Raw genomic sequence first — 21,046 nt, 5'->3', positions numbered from 1 at the left:
ACCAACACACAATCTCTGAAATCAATAAAAAGCATATCCTTGGGTTAGGATTAAAACAAAAAGTTCATTTAGACTGTGGTTCTCAACCATGGATAATATTCCTCCAGAGAACACTTGGCAATGTCTGTAAACATTTTCAGTTGTCACAACTAGGAGTTCTATTTGCACCTAGTGGGTAGAGGTCAGGGATGTTGCTAAATACATTACAACTCATATGCCAGCCACCTATAACAAAGAATTATCTGGAAATAAAATGTCAATAGTGATGAGATTGAAGAACCCTGATTTTGAGTTACAAAGTGAGAAACATTACATTTGCTTAAAATACTGTCCTTTTCTATGGTAAACTTACTCAATCCTATACTCCAAGCATCATTATCATAGTTCTGAAATGGTGACGTAAGTAGCTAATTCAGCAAGCAGGCATGTCTATTAAATCACTTGGTTGTAATTATCTGGTGTGACTCTTAAAAATAAGAAGGGAGCCCTGCCTGGTGTGGTTGAGTAGACTAAGTGCTACCCTGCAAACCCAAAGGTCACAGGTTTGGTTCCCAATCAGGGCACACGCCTGGGTTGCAGGCCAGGTTCCTGGTTGGGGGTGTGAGAGTCAACCAATCAATGCATCTCTTGCACATCAATGTTTTTCTCCCTTCATTTCTCCCTCTTTCTCCTTTCTCTAATAGAATGTAAATAAACAAAGTCTTTTTTAAAAACAGGGAAAGATGAAAGATGGTAAGGAACAAAGTCTACATAGTAGGTTAGATGGAGAATGTATTAATCAAATAACTCACATGGCCGTATTTTTGATAATTCTTCCTTGGTCCATCTTCTGCCCAATGCCATGCACGACAAATACAATATGAGTAGTCTGTGATGGCTTGTCTTCCAATGTGGCTTCTTCTACATAACCTCTATGAAGTCTAGTCCCACTACTTGATGCTGTAGAAAAATTATGATTTTAAGTTCACTATTTACTCCAAAAAAAAGCATTCTCACAAAATACTGACAGAAAGAAGACAAGAAAATACTACAAAAGAATTTTACTGGGTTGGGAAGAGATAAAATTTGTAAGATGATGTACATAAAGTGCTAAATTGAACAGGACGCCAAAGCCAGAAACCATAATGGAAAAAAAAGGAAGGAAGGAAGGAAGGGGGGAGGGAGGGAGGGAGGAGGAAGGAAGGAAGGAAGGAAGGAAGGAAGGAAGGAAGGAAGGAAGGAAGGAAGGAAGAATTGAACACACAAAAATTTTAAACTTTTCAAGGAAAAAATATCATGAGGTAAAAATAAAAGATGAGCCCTGGCTGGTGTGGCTCAGTGGATTGAGTGTAGGGCTGCGAAGCAAAGAGTCGCCGGTTCAATTTCCAGTCAGGGCACATGCCTCAATTGCAGGCCAGGTCCCCATGGTGGGCACACCAGAGGCAACCACACATTGATGTTTCCCTCTCTTTCTCCTTCCCTCCCCCTCTCTAAAAATAAATAACAATCTTAAAAAAACAAAACAAAAAGATAAATGACAAACTTGGAAAAAATGTTACAAAATATGACAGACAGTAAATCAATTACCTGAGTATACAAAGAGAGCTTACTTATCAAAGTGAAAAGACAAACCATTCGAGTAGCAAAACAGGCTAAAGATATGAGGTTATTCACAAACAAATACAGCTAATGAACATACGAAAAGATATTCAAGCATACCTGTTCTCGAAAAAATTAAAACAAAAAATGAGATATTAAAAAATTAGACATGACAAGTATTTTTTAAGTTTATTTTTTGTTAATGCTCTCATATCTTCCCCAGGCACCATTCCCTTTTTTTCTTTTAGTCTAGTGCCTATATTTATTTATTTATTTAGTGGGTGAGTCTTCAATTTTATTACAAAAATGAAGACGATCGGTTTTGATCAAAATAAAAGCTTGCTCACAAGTTTACATGAATATTGTACAAAGTCTCCTGAAACAACATTTTTGTTATGATTTTCATTTTTCTTAAAGGGATGCAAACATTCCATTTTCTGATTTCTAATTTGTCTCTACTCCAAGACAGAATATTTTGATAGTGTACCTTTTCTGCAGTTAGATCAAATTATCAAGTGTCTTTAAATAGCTGCCTATTAACCCTGCCTCCATTTCTTCACCTTGACTAAAGCTTCCACTCATGCCGTACTGGCTTCTGCCCCATCAATCCACTTAGTCACCAATGGCCTCCATTTCATTCAGTCTTCATCTCCCTAAATACCACTATGTTTCAATTGCTATGTTTTATTTTCACACCAGTACCTTGGGCTTAATTGCTTTTATGCTTTAGAAGTATAAAAGATATTTTTTAATCTTGTCAGATCATTCTGAATATATAATTATTCACTGACGAATATATGTTAACTCAAGTATCTTAATAAAAGTTTCATTTAATAGGGCAGTAACTGTCGAGTTGGATTCCCCAAATTTTGACAAACGATGGTAATATTTAACAATTACCTTTGGAAAATCCCAGTTTTTGCGTAACTGTTCTTGCAATTTTAGATGTTGTTGCATCACTATAAAGATACACTTCATTCACACTGTGCCAGTCCACGTGGTTTCGACTCAACTTGAAACTCCGAATAGCTGTTGCAAAAAAGGAAAAACTAATTTGAAGGTCTCCAAGACTCTCATTTGTGTGAAAAATTATAATACACAAATTTTTTTGAATCCATATTTGAACTTGGTTCAGTAAAAAAACTATTGCATCGAAACACATATTGATATAAAGCAAATAATGGGTAGGAACTTTATTTTATGACAAGTTGTATACCAACATGGAAAGTGGCTTAACTACCATAGTTTTAACCTCTAATGTGTATTTAATGCATTTTGATGATTACAGTCCTGCTTTCCCAGGCGATGGATGTATCATTTCTTAGGTGTAAGAGACAAATACCTTTATGAAAGTCAACAACTATTGACATAGAAACTTAAGTTCCTTTTCTTCTGTTGATTTTATTTTTGGATCTGTGAAAATTTCGCCTAGTGCAAAATAAAACAAGACTCAGAGAAAAAAATTACCTTTCATTTGGGAAGAAAATAATCTTATCTATTAGAATATAAGATATTTTGGAATGGATATTAAAGCCAATTATTACTGGACATTACTCACTATAACAGAAAACCAAAGTCAAAGCTATTTTAATAAGAAATCAAAGAAAATTCTACTATGATGTTCAAATAAGTCTGGTTATTGTACTTCTATAAGTGAGGTATGCTTGGTAAAAAAGAGCTAAAAAAAATTCAAACATACACACTCCAGAAATATGTAAGCTCTGGGAGGCAGAAACTATGTTTTGATTATTTTGAATCACTAGTACCAAACACAGTGTCCTAATATAGTGCCTGACATATGTCACAAATTTAGTAATGTTTTGAGAAATGAATTGAGAAAATTGTCATAACATGTCCACCAATTCATAATTTGATAATCTCATATTTTAAGAACTTATACATTTCCTCTCTATCCCTGGTATAGAGGTAAGAGAAATTCACATACCCATCTTCAGGAAACAGGCACCTTCAAATCATTATGCTCACTTTATTTTCTTAAAATCCTCTTTAAGCAAAATATTTTCTCCCATTATGTATAAAGACACAGAGGTATCAAGAGATTAAGTGACTTACACAAAGCTAAGTTACTGGCACAGTGTAATTCTTTTGATCTGAAGATGGGCTGGAAACAACCACAAGCTAAATATGAAAGGATGTATGTCCTTGATCACGACTTAAGATCCTAGGACATTTTTATGTAAACCTATTTCCTAATAGAATTAACAGAAAAGTAAATCCACTCCAGGAAAATGAATTTCTTAGTGATACTATAAATGTAATTTGGAAGTTTATGAGAAATCAGGTTATATTTAACTTACCTGCCAGGACACATTATTAACATTGAATACAGGATGAAAATGCAATTAACATAACACATATTAATAATATCTTCAGGTCCAAAGAAAAAAACCATAAATTCAACTTTTTAAAAAAAGAACTTTTCAAAAAAAAAAAAGAACTTTTCATAAATTAAAAAAAATCTTTTGCACAAGTGTAATTACTTACTTTTCTAATTCTATGTCCAATCCAAGCCACTATTCTAAGCCTTTTTGTTTAATGTTTCTAAATCACATTTTTGTTTTGTTAAAATAGATTTGAGCAACATATGATTAAAATACTGAGATTACAAGCTCAAGATATTAAGAGAATCATCTTAGGCCAACAAAATTTCATTCTTAATATTGGCAAATATCCCTTTATTGGACAATATATATCATTTCCAAATGTATATTACCACTTATAATTAACACTAAACAAAATAGCATAATGTATATATTCCTATGCTTTAAATACTAATACTAATAATCTCTATGCTTTAAATACAACTGAAGGCTCTAAATACAGCTAAATGCTATAAGCCAGGAATATAACTACATGGAGAAATAAAACTACAATTACTGTACCTTGGGAACGCTTTCGTTTAAGACCTGTTGCTTCTGTACTCTCCTTATATCCTCTCCATTTGAACAGAAAAGGGAAGGAGAAGGGAGGGAGGTGGTAGACTACTAAGAAAGCAAAAACACTGAGCTTCAAAGTAAATTATGAATAGGTTTGCTATTTTGCCTTTTCACTGTACTAACTTTAAAACATGATTGTATTTGACAAACATTATTCTAAATGTTTCATTTCTATAATTTCTAATTAAAGTCAGTGAAGTAAAATATTAGCTTAATGTTTATCAAATATATGCTCTTCTTTTACTGAAAAAAGGCAAATGATATCTATATTTGTCACAAAGACAACTATGCAATCACCATTTTTAACGTCTGCATAAATAGAAAAAATAGAGCATGGCACTTCTGAATGTGCGAGAATTTCATAATCTGCATCTTTTTAATTACTAAGGTTATTTACTCTTCCCGAATTTGTGACTATGACAGCTAACAATTGATGTACAAGTTGAGAATGCATTAATCACATTTTAAATATTTAATGCAGCTTTCCTGAGAAGATACCACAGTATACATTCCACCAGATGCTTTCGGTTACTGAAGTACACATAACAGGACCTTCCCACAGAATCACAATATCCTATTCACAACTCTGTTCAAGTTGTTAAAAGACTTAAAAATGAAACTTAAAAAAAGTAAAATTGGAAGCTCTACTTTTAATTCAGTTATTAATGATAGAATAGAAAAAGAGCACTAGTAAAAATATATGCTGTGATATCTTGTAAGCATGAAACAAGACTATACAGAGTAAAGCTAGATGCAGACTTGATATTTGGCAGTTCAGTAGATAACTTTAAAGTTGACATTTCTCCTGTCAAATATTGCTCATTATATATCAATAATTTTTTTATATTTTAAGCAATTGTTTTAAAATCTGAACTTTACAAATCAATTTCTTAATAGTTCAGTTAATAAACCACAGAACCTTTATGATTGAGTTCAAATTTATTTTCTAATACATTTGATTTTCATCCTCATTCCCTTCTACATTAATGCGACATTCAAAGGTTAAATACTGCACAAACGTGAAATATTTATTTCTTGTTGTACACGGGAGAACCCTCCCCCCAAAAGGAATTTATCGAAAAAATTGTGTATTTATTCTTACATGTTTAAACTTCAGTCACCTTCATAGTACTCTCCATATAATGCAATACACCTACTGAGACTTTTTTTCCCCTCATTGCTCAGAAAAATCTTTGAACTCATTGATTTTGATGCCTTTTAGTACTTCTGCAGTTTTTGTTTTACTTCTTCCACACTGGCAAAATGTTTCCCCCCAACGACTTTTTTCACCAGGGGAAACAAAGAAGTCTCTTGGGGCAAGATCAGGTGAGTAGGGATGGTGGATCACAGGGCTCATGCCAGTTTTGGTTAAAAACTGCTGAACGCTCAGTGTGGTGTGGGTAGATAAGCTGTAAATCACCCATCATAAAATGGGCAAACGTGTTTAGAGAGTCTTCAAAAAAAATTCACTGAAGCCAAAAACAGCCTCTCACAACCACATCTACTGGTGCACTGATACAGATGGGTTCCTAGAACACTCACCTAGCGGGGGAAGCATGTACTAAAAGGGCCTGCCCTCCAGAAGGTAATTCCTTTTTTTGGATGGGTCCCCCTTCATATAGTAGTAGAAATATTCTTAAAAATCATTTGCATATATACAAATGAACTACATTTAAAGATTTATGCAATAAATGTAATTAAGAAATGCTTACGAGATGCTAAACTACATATAATTATGTGTAATTAGATGGCTATAAAAAATTAGACAAGGATTAAGAACTGGGTAGTTAATATCAGGATTATAAAAACATTAAATTGTCACAGAAGGGTAGAAAATGACACCTTAATTTTCTTCACTGAAAATGTTTGTTTGTACATGTGCCTTATGGTTAGTTACTGAGGAATAAATGTACCACTTGTACAAAACATTTAAACAAAAAAAATTAATTGGGAACAAGCTAACATATCCAAGTAGATCAAACTGGCATAGATTTGAGACTTTATCAGTCAAAGAAACAAAACCTAAATTTTCTAAATCTACTAGTAAAACTAACACAAATCAATTCTGTATCTACTAAAAGAAAATTAATGGGAGCCCTGGCTGGTGTGGCTCAGTGGATTGAGCGCCTGCCTGTGAACTGAAGGGTCACCAGTTTGATTTTCAGTCAGGACAGATGCCTGGGTTGTGGGCCAAGTCCTCAGTAGGGGGCACACAAGAGGCAAGCACACACGGATGTTTCTCTTTCTCTCTTGTTCTCCCCTTTCCCTCTCTAAAAATAAAATAAATAAAATCTTTAAAAAAAAAGAAGAAAATTAATGGGAAATATATGGACCCTTTGACCACACTGTAAAATTATGCAAATGCAAGAATACATATGAAGGATCCATGGAAATGGACAACAGTGTGGGGACTGACTATGGAAGAGGGGGGCAGGGTAGAGGGGTGAAGGGGGAAAAACTGGGACTACTGTAACAGTGTAAACAATAAAACAAAATAAAATTATGCAAATACTTTCAGAAAACTAGTCATGATACAAAAATGGAAGGCTTTCCTTTCTAAAGAAATAGTATAAATTAGAAATTAGGAAAGGGCAAACACGCAATGTACTAAAAACAGAAGCATATTTATTTAAAACATTTTTACAAAGTCAGACATAGTTATTTACCTTGTTCTCAAATTTAATTCTTATTTTCACCTGAAAGTCATTTGCCCTATTTGCTACAACATCCTGTTAGCATAAAGAGCTTAATTTTTTTTCAACCCAAAGCATGCAAAAGTACAGAAGAGAAAAAAAGGGTTTACTGTCAATCCAAACAAGGATCACTGTTAAAGGAAATTCAAATGCCAGAAAGCATTACTTTTTATCTTTTTCTAAAATAAAGTTTCAGTTAGGAATTATGTCACGTTAGCAAAAGTATACATAAACTCAAAATACAACTGAAAGTGCGTTTTAGATGCTGATATTTAATAAAAATTTTCTTTTATACATTAAAGTCCTATACAGGAATGAAAGATTTCAAGTATAAGATACAGTATTTCAAATAAATTTCTTTATATAATTAAACTCTTAAAGAAACTTTCTTCAATATGTAATTCTGAAAGCACCAGAATATCAAAGAAGGGGATTGTTGATGACACACTAATACCTAGAATGGAACAACTCGGTAACTTCTCCCTTTACAAAAACTGGCAACCTGGAAAACCTCTCCTTCAGGGGAATTAGGCCTGCATATCTCAGACCTACCAACTGTAATGAGAAAAGTCCTAACGATTTTCTTGGATTCCAGAGAAATTTAGATAAATTTAGAAAAATTAAATAACTAGGAACTACACAGTGGGAATTCTCTAACCATCCCCTCCCACCCACTCCACCTCCCCTCCTGCCCCCAGTCTTCTTGACTTCTGAAATTCTACACTGATGTTTTGGGATATCATTGTCCAGCAAGTGTTAGGAATATACACACTTTATATGCCAAGTTGTTAAATACTGTAAATTCTTACAGATCTATCAACACCTGTACTGTCTGTCATTACACCCCAAATTCGCTTCAACAGTAAAAAGTCCATTTTTTACATTTCTATGTATTTGTGACATATCCATAGTGTAGCTCCAGCAGATCACATATAGTCAAGTCCTGCAGTTCTAACACATCTTGTCAATGTCTTCCTTTTAGTTGGATTGTTAGTTCACTTATACGTATTTGTTATAGTTATTGATATGGATAAATTTTGGTCTACCATTTCCCATTTATTTTTTGTCCCATCTACACTTTGTTTTTTTGTTTCTCCTTTCCTATGATTTTTTTGGGGGGGAGGGTTAATTAAATAAATATATATACGTTTTAATCCTCACTCAAGGACATTTTTTTTCCACTGCTTTTACAGAGAGAGGAAGGGAGAGAGAGAGAAACACTGACTGGCTGCCTCCCATATGTACCCAGACCCAGGATTGTAAGCACCTGGACTGGGGATCAAATCACAACCTAGGTATGAGCCCTGGCCAGGAACTGAACCTGCAACCCTTCAGTTATGGGACAATGTTCCAACCAACTGAGCACACAGGCCAGGGCTAAATATTTTTTACTATTTTATTTTAATTCCTCTACAGTTTTTTAAAGCTTTTTATTATGAAATAATTTTAGACTTAGGTTGCAAAAATAGTACAGAGAGTTATTATAGCCTTCATCCAGCTTCCCCTAATGTTAGCATGCCTACAGTACAATTATGAAAACTAAGAAATTAACATTAGTACAATACTATCAACTAAAATATAGAGTTTATTCAGATTGCTCCAGTTTTATTAATGTTCTTTTTTTGTTCTAGGATTCAACCCAGGGCACCATGGTGCATTTTGTTGTCACATTTCCAGTCTCCTCTAAACTGTGACAAATTCCTTAATCTTTTCTTGTCTTTCATGACTTTGACACTTTAAAAAAATATTTCAGTTTTTTTAGGGTATAATTGACAAAACATTCAAAGCATACACTGTGGTGATGGTATGTATACATTGTGAAAGGGTTCCCTCCATCTAGTTAATTATGACCTTAACACTTCTGAAGAGTACTAGTCAAGTTATTTTGCAGAATGTCCCTCAATTTGAATTCATCTGTTTTCTCACAAATAAACTGAAGTTATATATTTTTTGGCCAGAGTGAGGTGCAGACTAAACCTTTTAGCTCAAATATTTTTTTGCTAATTCCTACTCTTTATAAAGTGTAAAATGAGTAAAACACTGATTTAGTTACTAAGTTCAAGTATTTACAGCATTATGTATTTGAAGGCCTGATTTTTATTTGTATGATTTGTTTAGCTGTCAGATAAATATCTCCTAGCCTAGGAGGCAGGGTGAAAAGATGATCCATTTTATTTTAACTCTCAGAAAAAATGAAATTTAAAGTATCTAAATTGCAAATTTCTATTTGTGGGCTAAAAAAGTTATGCTACACTTTATCAATCTACTTAATACAATGTTTACTTGGAGATTAGTAGGCAAATTAATTAAGAAGAAAATATTAAACATACCCAATATACTTGTGGCAATAGTTACCCTAACCAAAATACAGATAAGATCAGAAAGAAAAGGAATTAGTACTTTAACGCCTTTCAAGGCAAGAACATTTAGTTTTTTAGAAATTCCCCACAGCACTTAATAAGAGTTCCTAAATAATATATTTTAAAATGTTTTCAATTATTAAATGGGATTTTCCCAGAAAGCCTCACCTGAATCACCTACTGCACCGTAATCACAAACTCTCTATATTCCAAATTTCTTTTCAGAATGTATAATATTCACTATCTGCTGTGTTGTCTTGAACTTACTCTTTGTAACTGTTCTTATCTGTAGCCTCTGTCTTCCCCAGGAGGCTTAAAACTCCTTGAGGGTAAAAACCCTGTCTATTTCTTTCATAAAAGTGCCTGTACACAGTATTATCTGCACATGAAAGCAGTCAAAAATCTCCTGGTAATATGAAGAGTCCAGGCTTTATCATTTATACAGGGGAACATTGAGGTGGAAAAGGCCCCCTCCCCCAGCCTGAAATTAATGAAACACACAATTTGAGAAGCTTGAAGATAAGAAACAAAATAATAGATTATAATTTTTTATCTTTGTAGTTATGGTAAATTTGAATTATTTTTCTAACAATGGTGGCTTTTAGACAGCAAATATTTTTTCCTTAAGACGAGTTATAATTTTCAAATGCACTACCAAATTTCCCATGATTTTGAAAGTAAATGTCACATCTTAACACATAAATTCATGTTTTATATAGTATTGAATAACAAATAAATTGGAAATTTATGACAACAGTGTGTATGTATACTGAATTGAACTTATAATCTTTGCTAATAATATAACATGCTGATATTTTACCTATATGCCAGAGTATATTTTAAAAAATAACATTTTCTGACCTGGCTGGTGTGGCTCAGTGGATTGAGTGCTGGCCTGCAAGCCAAAGGGCCGCTGGTTCGATTTCCAGTCCAGGGCACATGCCTGGGTTGTAGGTCAGATCCCCAGTAGGGAACATGTGAGAGGCAACCACACACTGATGTTTCTCTCTCTCTCTTTCTCCCTCTCCTCCCCTCTCTAAAAATAAATAAATAAGATTCCTTTTTTTTTACTTTAAAAATAAATAAATAAATTCCTTTTTTTTTTTTACTTTTTTGATTTTAGAGAAAGAGAGAGGGAGGGGGAGAGAGGAGAGGGGAGAGAGAGAGAGGAAGGGAGAAACATCAGTTTGTTTTTCTATTTGTTTACGCACTCATTGGTTGCTTCTTGTATGTGCCCCGACGGGAGACAGAACCAGCAACCTCAGCCTAGCGAGCAGCATTCTAAACAAGGGCCACACAGCCAGGGCTACATTTTTTTTTTATGAACTTCAAAGAATCATCATTTTGAAATAGTACAGTGCAAAAGTGTTTTAACAGTTTAACAATTTCTTGTTATTACTAACTAACTAGAATTTTACCACTCTCTGTATCCTTAAAGCTAGCAAAGAATATTATAATATCCTAGACTGATACTCTAGAATTGACCTATACACTCAAAGGCATAATGAAAATTGACTCACAACTCACACAAAATAAGCCATGTTCTTTATAAGCTTATTTAAATGATTGGCTCATGAAATTAGGGCAGTTTGAGGAATACTGAAGTATTGTGCTACATTTAACACGTTAATAGGGAGACGTAAAGAGGACATGTAAAATTCTAAATTTTACTGTAACATAAACAAGATTCTGAGTAGATGGAATCTAGAGATGGAACAGAGCTGAAAATGAACTACTTCCAGAGGATAAATTAGCAGGTGGGGAAAAAGAAACATTTGAACACAGACTGAGAAAAGGAAACAATCTACTTATGTTTTTATTATTCATACTCATCCTTTTTTCTTCTTCAAGCTCTTGGGTTTTTTTTTTTTTTTAAGATTTTATTTATTTATCTTTTAGAGGGAAAGGGAAGGAGAGAGGGAGAGAAACATCAATGTATGGTTGCTTTTCGGGCGTCCCCTGCTGGGAATTGGCCTGCAGGGAACTGGCCTGCAACCCAGGAATGTGCCCTGACTGGGAATCGAACCACGATTGTCTGGTTCGCAGGCCCCCGTGCTCAATCCACTGAGCTACACCAGCCAGGGCTAAGCTCTTGGGTTTTATTGTTCATGAATCAACAGTAAAGAATTTGGATGGGTAAACTGGATTTGTTAAGGTGAATTGCCATTTTTGAGGCAAGACCTAAGGTGAATTAATAGAAAGGAAAATATCCAGAATTCACTCACCCCCCAATAGCAATGAAATGAAGATAAAAAGGTCAATCCTTCAAATACCATACAGTAAGTAGACTTTTGTGCTTATTTTGGTAGTGATGATGACAGGCTACCATATATTTCAGTCATTAATAAAAGATCACAGATATATAAAATTTACTATTTGTGCTATAACTGATAAATGTTGTCAGTTATTGTCTCTACCATAATCTGCAGAAACAGATACAGCTCTCTGCTCTGTAGAAACTGAACTGTTCTTTATATGCTGATATGTAAAAACCTTGACCTTGGATTTTATACTGAAATAAGTATATATTCAATTCTGTAGATCAGGAAAATGAGATTATTTAAAGTTCTTAGAGTATAGTATCAAGCACATAACAGACTATTATTATACACAATCAGCAGATTTAATAGCCAATTTATTCAGAAGCCACAAGTTTCCTCAATTATGTACATTTTAAATTAACCAGATACAAAAGACATTAAATTGGTACAAGCTAAACTGTACAGTTCCATTGCCTCTGTGTGTGTGTGTGTGTGTGTGTGTTCAGGGAGATAAAGTGGAAGAGCGAGAAAAGACTTGGAATGCTGCTAACAATAGGAAAAGAATAAGCCGACTTAAACCTTACTGTTTTGCCATTAACTATGTTATATAAACAATTACTTCCAACCACAAAATTCATGTCTTCCAAGCTGCATTCTGTGAATTACTTTACTGATATTAGGTTTTTCTGCTTTGAAGATATTTAAGAGGGGAAGAAAAAAAATCATTTAATTCACTAGATTTAGTAGGGTTTGCCAAGAAACCTCCCAAATAAAGGTAAGCATGAATGAAGAAATGCTTTAAAAAATTAGAGAAATTTACAAATTCTAATTCACCTGTACTGTTATACTCACCAGAATAGTTGATTCCACTGCCTGCAGTAAATGGAACAACAGAAGTATTTTTAACTTTACCACACGTTTAGAACTTTACTCAAGATCAGACATAACAGAACACAGTAATTTTGGCTATTATATAAATATTTTAAACTACTGCAAACACATTCAAATGCTAAATAAGGACATATAAATTGTTTAAAATTAAAAGTTGATATGGTTATATATATGGAGATATCTAAGTAATACTTACACAAAAGAAATTAAAGTTTTTCTTAAACCGTAGGAAAAGAACCAACCTTAGAATATTAACAAAACTGCTCTTTGATATAATTACAATTTTTCTTTAATAACTAAAAACTATTGAAAAGAATAAATTCAGAGAGCATATTAACAATTTGTCATTTATAATAAATCAAGTTTATTCCATTAAATGTACAGATTAAGTAAAATAAAAATTGAGATAGTTCAGAAATTCATAGATATTTTAAGTTTTATAATAATTATCAAATGTTTAAAATAATGAGTTTTATAAATTCTAACATTCCTAAAATTACTATGTCAAACTTAGAAACAATTCTAAACTTTATCAACAACTTATTTGGCTTATATAACATGTTAAACGTATTCATTAGTCTTACCGTCTTTTCCTTCTATGGATTTTGACATTTCGATATCAAAACTTTCTTGCATCTGCTGACCTCTAAAACAGTTGAGATGTTCTTGCTCAATTAAATTACTTTCTTCTTCTTCTAGAGGCTGCCAAGTACCATCAATAAACCATTGTCCACGCATTACTGGTATTTTATCAGATTCTAAAAAGAGAAATCATAGAATATATTTTAGGATCCAACTTCATGTAAAAAGACATAGTAATTACAATTTCATGTTTTGCTACTGCTGTGGCAAAAGCAAACTTTCATGACTGAAGTTTTAAATTTCAGGTCTAAAGCCATAGGATATAATTTTTTTCAGCATATAATTTTGCTTGTATTAAATATTACAAATAAAAGTTACTTTGGTATTAGAAAGGTAGATGAGTAGTTACCTACATAACTGAGGTCCTGAGTAACCACAATTAGTAGGCTAAGGAGTTAAGACAAGTTTCATGCAAGATTGCTTTTCAAAGTGTTAGAAAATATTGGTATGGAACTCCCAGAGTAGTTTAGTAATAATGTGTGTGATAGTTGGGTGTTGTATTTTTTAGGGCTACCTTGGAGGTTGGTTATAGGCTCCCAGTTAACAGAATAACAGAAACTTTTAATTATAGTTAATACCTCAACTTTTAGAAAACACTGAAAAAAACTTTCTTGAATAACTAAATGATTCTTTGATTAAACACTGTTCTATAAGCCTAAGACTTTTAGTTACTATTTATTTAAATAAACAATTATCAGCTAAGCTATCTTGAATCCTTCAAAATTTTTAAGAAAGCAAAAATAAAATGGAAGTAACAAATCCTTAAAAATGAAAAGCAAAATAAAACAAAGGAACTTATGTAGCAAGTTGATGATTTAACCACATTAACAAAAGTTGCTTCAAATAATTTATTTAAAACAGTAATTTGTACATATATATTAGGCTATATGGCATGGACAAAAAATGCAAATATCTTAAACCTTTTACAGTACCTGCACCATTATAATAATTATTATTTTTTAAAATATATTTTATTGATTATGCCATTACAGTTGTTCTATTTCCCCCCTTCATTCCCCTCCACCCTGCATACCTCTCCCCCACCCCCTTAGTTTATGACCATGTGTCTCAAGTTCTTCAGATTCTATATTTCCCCTACTATTCTTGCCCTCCCCCCTATTTTCTACCTACCGTCTATGCTACTTATTTTCTGTACCTTCTCCCCCCTTCTCCTTCTCCCATTCCCCTGTTGCTAACCCTCCATGTGATCTTCATTTCTATGGTTCTGCTCCTGATCTAGCTGTCCTCTTAGTTTGCTTTTGTTGTGTTTGTTAAATTGTGTTTATTTTAAACACTAGCACCTCTAAGTAGCCTGTTTTTCCTTGGGAGAGAGTTAAAAGGGGACTTCCCCTATTTGAGAATATAGGTCGCATTGCGTAGTAGGTAAAGTTTGAATTAACTTTGGAGTCAGACTTTAGTTGGAGTCTGTAACTATAACTCGAATGTTGGAACATTTAAAGATGTCCTGGAGGTTCCTAAGCCTCTCCTCCTTTTTTTGAATTCTTATTTCTTCATCCTTTTCTGTTTGGTCATTCTTTTCCTCCTTCTGGTCCACTCCTTTGATCTGAGTCCCAGTTTCCTTTCCCTCACTATTGCTTTCCTGTGCATTTCCCTTCATTTCAATTAGTTTAGCCTTCAGATGTTCCTCTAATTTGTGACTATAATCAACCAGTTCTGTGAGCATCCTGATCACCAGTGTTTTGAACTGTGCATCTGAAAGTTTGGCTATTTCTTCATTGCTTAGATTTATTGGCTCTGGGGCTCTGAGTTGTTCTTGAGCCATGTTTTGATCTGTTCGTGCCTCTTGCCTTAGGTATTCACCAGGGTGGGGCAACACAGTTGCTGGTTTGTGATGCTGTATGTGGGGGCGGGGTCAGAGAGGGACAATAGCGGTCCCCTCTGCTGCTTCTCGCCACAGGGGCCTGTGTGTTCCTTCTCACTGCTAGCTCCTTCACTGGTTTATCTGCGAGAGAATGTGTGACCATAGTCAGCCCTCAGTGGGTCCACTGTCTTGTGTCCTCAGTGCGTCCGCCCGCTACTCCACACCTGGGATCCACCCACAGCTGCTGGTGCACCTGGTTCTCGCCGGGGTCTGTCTGGTGGGTCTTTCCTGCCTGACCCCACTCTGCTGCTGGCTCTGCCCCTCTTACCAGTTTGGCTGAAGGGTTCGTTGTTGTCAGACTTCTGTATAGTTCAATTTTTCTGTGGTTTGGCTGCATTTTTGTTGCTAAAACTTTATTGTTTTTAAACTTGGTTGTGCGAGAAGGCACAGTGCTTCCACCTACGCCTCCATCTTGGCGGAAGTCCCATTATAATTATTAATAATTTATAATATTGGTATTATTTCAAAATGTAGGTTAACTATATTGATTTTGTTAATATTATTTGGAACCAAGATTTGTAGCATAAGAAAAAAACAGATACAAATATAAAAGTCAGAGAAATGGAAACTGTGTAATTTTAAATTTTAATTAGAAATTTCACCATGAACTAATGATATATTTTCTCTTTAAAAAATGGCCTAAGCTTTTCCACTGATAAGTTCTAGAAACAAAGACCAACCTAGTATAAGTGAGTACTCCTGACATAAAGATTGCTATTGCTAAATATCATTTTCCACCAAACACATACACACACACACACACACACACATCCCTAAAAAATGGCTAATTTCAAGTTTGGGATAGGAAAGTAACTAGATGGTCCTGAAAAGTCTTGTTGTACCAGACTAGTATTGTAATGTATTCAAAATCTATTATGTGTTTCTACTTCTCCTTGCATACAGTTGATCCTCAAACAACATGAGTTTTCATTAAAAGGGTCCACTTACACATATTTTCTGTATTCCTCTTAAAGTAGCTTTGTATGGCATTGGACTTATTTCTATTCCTTATCATTTTATGGATAGAGTTCTTAGTTTGAGAGTGCTTCATGCCCTGGCTGGTATGGCTCAGTGGACTGAGTGCTGACCAGTGAACCAAGGGTCACTGATTTGATTCCCAGTCAGTGTACATGCCTGTGCTTTGGGCCAGGTCCCCAATAGGAGGGGCACAGGAGGTAACAACACATTGACGTTTCTCTCCCTCTCTTTCTCCCTCCCTTCTCCTCTCTCTAGAAATAAATAAAATAAAACCTAAAAAAAAAAAAAAGCTTCTGCTGATTAGTAGGAGCAGCAGTTTTAATGATGTGGTGGTAATGGGTGGCTGGGTTTGGAACTTGTGCGCCTTGTTTTTCTTTCATTTCCCTAAGACCCTAAATTTTCTCCTTCCTTCTCTTCTCTCACTGCCACAGCGCCCCTATCTCTCTACCTTCTCTCCCAGGGGGTGTTTCTCTGATGTTGCTACTTGTGGCCCCTCTCACTTTCACACCCCTTCCCTCCAGCTGGTGCTATGAATCACTAAGTCCCAAGCCTGTGTTCACATTTTGCCAACTGTGTAGGGGAAGTTTTCTTTCAGGGGTAATTTTGTTTGCGTTGTATTTTAACCACTGATCTCCTCTCCTCTTTTTCACTGTCTCTCTCTTTTTTAAAAAATTATTTTGCAATCCTTTATTTTATTTTTTAAATTTGTTTAATTATTGTTCAAGTACAGTTTTCTGTCTTTTACTCCCATCCCAGCCCACCCCCACCAGTGCTCCCCACCTCCCTCCCATTCCCCACCCCTGCCTTAGTTTTTGTCCATGTGTCCTTTATGCTTGTTCCTGTGAACCCTTCCCCTTTTCCCCTGAAATCCTCTCCCCTCTCCCCTCTGGTCATGTTATACCCAGCTAGGAAAATTACAGCTAGGGCATTACCCAACCCTAAATCTGCAGTTCCTGGAACAGGGTAATGAACAAACATCTGGGAACAATTGGGTTTAAAATTCTAGCCAAATAAGGTAACTAACCCGGCCTGCCAGAAAGTGCCCGCCAGCAGCAGCACCCACCAATCAGGGACCCTCGCCGTTTTTAAATAAGCCAATAGCTAACCACCACCTTTGCTTCTGTATGCCTTTGCTTGCTTGCTAGAAAATATAAATACCCAGTAGTCTGTAAGCCAGGTGCAGCTTCCATTTTGTAGCTCTGAGTAGCTACGTGACTCCGGTCACAGTTGGGGAAGTTTGCCCCTGCGCAGGAAAACTCTTTGGCCATTAAAATTTTTATCAATTCGGTTCCGGACTCTGAGAGTGTGTATTTACCCGCCGATCGTCTACAACAGTCACTGTCTGCCTGTTTTTCACCGTCTCTTAATTAAGCCGTTCTTTGTCCTATTCTCCAGACTCAGGGATTTGTAGCAGCAACAGGAGCTGTTGTAATTTCCTATTTCTTCACAAATTCATGGTATTGTCTATCCTGTAGTAATGCTGAAAGTGTGAGTGATGTATGATTTGTGTACCATATTTTGCCATGTATAATGCACATTATTTGCCCAAATTTTTTAGGGAAAAATAAGGGAGTGCATTATACATGGGTAGTACCTGAAATATCTTGTATCTGTTCTTGTGTTTTATAATTATTTGTTACATAAAATTTCTTGTACCACAATATGTTAAAAAATAAATGCTAAAATTCCTTTACAATACAAAAAAACAAGTATCTAGCTATAAATAAATAAATGAATGAATGAATGAATGAATGAATTTAAAAAGTAAAACAAAAGATTTTCCCCCTGAAAGTTTGGGCCAAAAACATGGGTGCGCATCATACACTGGAGCGAATTATACACTGCAAATATGGTATGTGCGTGTGTTTGGTTCTTTTATGTCTTCTTCCAGCTTTTTAGGAAGATGAATGCAGAGATTTAGATTTAGACAGTTGTCTTTATCTTCCAGACCCAAAAGCTCATTTCACTCAATACATTTAATCTTGACAGTAATCTTAAAAGATAGCTCTAATTATCCTAGTTTTACAAATGAGTAAGCCGAGTCTTTGTGAAACTAAGTAACTGCCCAAAGGCACATAACTAAGTAACACGAGAACAAAGACTCCAACTAAAGTCTGACTCCAAAGTTCATTCAAACTTTACCTACTACACAATGCGACCTATATTCTCAAATAGGGGAAGTCCCCTTTTAACTCTCTCCCAAGGAAAAACAGGCTACTTAGAGGTGCTAGTGTTTAAAATAAACACAATTTAATTAAAAAATAAATAGTTTGGAAACTTTTATATTGCCAGACTAATATGAGCCTTAAAAAACAGAGCCAACCATCCCTCTCCATAAAGATGATGGGAGTTTTTAAAAACAGTAAAAACAAGTTTATAGCTCCCATCTGCACTCCCTCTGTTCTTTGCTTGAGCTTAATCTAAACATATGTTTTTCTGATAGATGTTCAGGCCTCTATCTTAACCTGAACTCTAGACCCAAATATTCAACTGCCAATTAAATATCTCCTAGTAATCAACAGTTACCAAAGCAGCGAATAGTTATGGAAGACACTAGGTTCTGGCAAAAAATAAAACAACAAAACACAACCCTGCTATTCCACCGGTATCCCCTATCACAGGGAATGGTGTGTTGATAGCATTCAGCCAGTCACTGAAGAAAAAAATCTGGACCTCATCCAACATGTCTCCTGAGCTCAAAGGTTTCTTAGATACTGGACATTAAGTACTGTTTATTGTATCTTCTAAATCACCCTAATCCCTTACTCACCAGGCCTACAGTCAATGCCTGAGTTCACATTCTTATCATTTCTATCTGTTTTATTTCAGAAACTTCCTCCCTAGCTTCAACTGTGCAACTTTCACCACCACCAAATGCCCCCCTGAAAGCATGCATACAAGTATATGCAATACATCCACATACAGATTCCCCTACCTTACTCTCTCCTCTTTAGACATTCAATCCATCTTTTGTAGAGTTGTCAGAGAACCTTTCTAATGCCCCAAGTCATTTTATCCTAGTACTTAAATTCCTTATAACTTCTCACTGCCCTCCAGATAAACTGAGTTTCTTATTAGGATGGTTTATAAGCTCTTTACGATCTTTTCTTGGAATACCTCTTCATATACCAATGATACTTTAGGTATATTTTCAAACTAATATCTGAATGTTTATCATGAACCAGGCACTAGAGCAGGCTCTGGGGATACATAAAGTAATGTTGATGGCCCCTGTGCTTTCCGTGTTGACAAGTTCAAGTCCCTGAATGTGTTATGTTGAGTTGTACTTCTGTATCCTGCATATACTGTTCCTTCTACCTGGGATGCTCTTCCCCATTTTCTTCATTTAGCTAACTTCTATACTTCTCTCCTTCAGGAAGCCTTTCATCACTGTCCCTTCTCTGTGATTCCAATGAACTAATTCTGCACATATTTATCTGTGTTTATCTTACTGTATTCGGTTTAGTCTCCTTCACTTCTGTGGGATCCCTGGATGTGGGTACAATGTCTCTAAAAGATAAGTACCTACTATTTAATATGAGTTCAATAAAAGGATGTTTAGGTGGGTGGTCTGGGATGGGAGTAAAAGACAGAAAATTGTACTTGAACAACAATTAAATTTTTTTTAAAAAAAGGATGCTGAAAGTTGCTGCACAGGATATATCTCATTCTGCATTCCCCCACTGGTTGGTAGGGTTCGAAGACTGAGCACTATTATTAGTACTCCAAATTGGGCCTTCCTTAGTGAGTGGTGCTTGCTTATCTGTTTAAGTGGGTTTATGCCACTGGGTGTATCATCCATTAACATTCTATTTTCTGATAATTATCTGATTCAGAGGAAAGAGTCTCTTTTCCAAGAATAAAAAAGTGGGATTGTGGTGGAGGGTGAACATTTTGTTCACGGAGGACACATACAGAAAGAGCGCAAATCATAAGCAGACAGCTAAATGGCTTTTTACAAGTTAACTACACCCAGATCAAAAAAAAGAACATTGTAAACACTTCGGAAGGCCCCTTCTCTCATCTAAACCCTAAACCCTCACAAAGGTAAACAATCATAACATTTAGCACCACAGATTAGTTTTACTTTTAATAATTTATACAGTAAAATCATATTTCTTATGTTTTTATTTGGCTTCTTTGGCTTAGCATTATGTTAGCAGGTGAGTATCAGATAGTTATGAGCTATGTTCTTGGTCTAGCTACTTCTACCATGAAAACAATTGTAAATAACAGAGACATCAGCTAACAAATCCCTAATTATATAATATAATAAATATTAAATCATCAAGTCAATAGCCAATCTCTACAGGGACCAAACTCTAATGCTGGGAAACCACCCTAAATGGGCCTTCAGTCATATAAAGGAAGAATGTTCTATGTTACATGGGAGAAGACTGCCCCAATCTCTCCAATATAAATATCCTTCTCACCCTGGCTCAGGCTCAGAACACCCCATGCCAGGCTGCCCTCATACCCATACACACTCTTAACCCCACTTAAGCTCTGACATCCCACAGTAGGCCATCATCCTTTGTGGCTGCCCTACTCACCCCACTTGGTCTCCCATGTCCCATACTAGGCTGCTTCTCATGAGGACACCTCTTCACCCAACCCCATGCCATGGGAGGGGAAAAAGAAAGGCTAGTGTAATGGTTCTCAGCTCAGGACGATTTTGTCTTCCAGGCTGTTTTTGATTGTCATAACTGGGGCTGGTGGTAGTGGTAGTGCTACTGGCATCTAGGCCAGGGATGTTGCCAAACACCCGACAATGCACAGAACAGCTCTTCCCACGCCACCCCAT

The 21,046-nt window shown here is 35.4% G+C and overlaps 1 protein-coding gene across 6 annotated transcripts in view; it reads right to left on the bottom strand.

Moving 5' to 3' along the window:
• The window catches only part of DDHD1 (DDHD domain containing 1), an 87,716-nt gene that overhangs the window by 45,826 nt on the left and 20,844 nt on the right, over nt 1–21,046 (bottom strand). For 2 of the 6 annotated variants that reach the window (XM_053670091.1, XM_037155656.2), the window contains exons 2-6: nt 13,325–13,498; nt 12,702–12,722; nt 4,482–4,583; nt 2,479–2,607; nt 792–939 (exon numbers count right to left, since the gene is read on the bottom strand). In XM_053670091.1, coding sequence (XP_053526066.1) covers nt 792–939; nt 2,479–2,607; nt 4,482–4,583; nt 12,702–12,722; nt 13,325–13,498 — 574 coding nt within the window. The remainder of the gene's footprint in view (nt 1–791; nt 940–2,478; nt 2,608–4,481; nt 4,584–12,701; nt 12,723–13,324; nt 13,499–21,046) is intronic. The other 4 variants (XM_037155657.2, XM_053670094.1, XM_053670093.1 and 1 more) reach the window with 2 other exon arrangements.

Source organism: Artibeus jamaicensis, unplaced genomic scaffold, assembly GCF_021234435.1.
Source record: "Artibeus jamaicensis isolate MK-2021 breed Jamaican fruit bat unplaced genomic scaffold, CSHL_Jam_final contig_548, whole genome shotgun sequence".
NCBI classification, from domain to species: Eukaryota; Metazoa; Chordata; class Mammalia; order Chiroptera; family Phyllostomidae; genus Artibeus; species Artibeus jamaicensis.
This window is presented reverse-complemented; position numbering and strand designations above follow the sequence as displayed.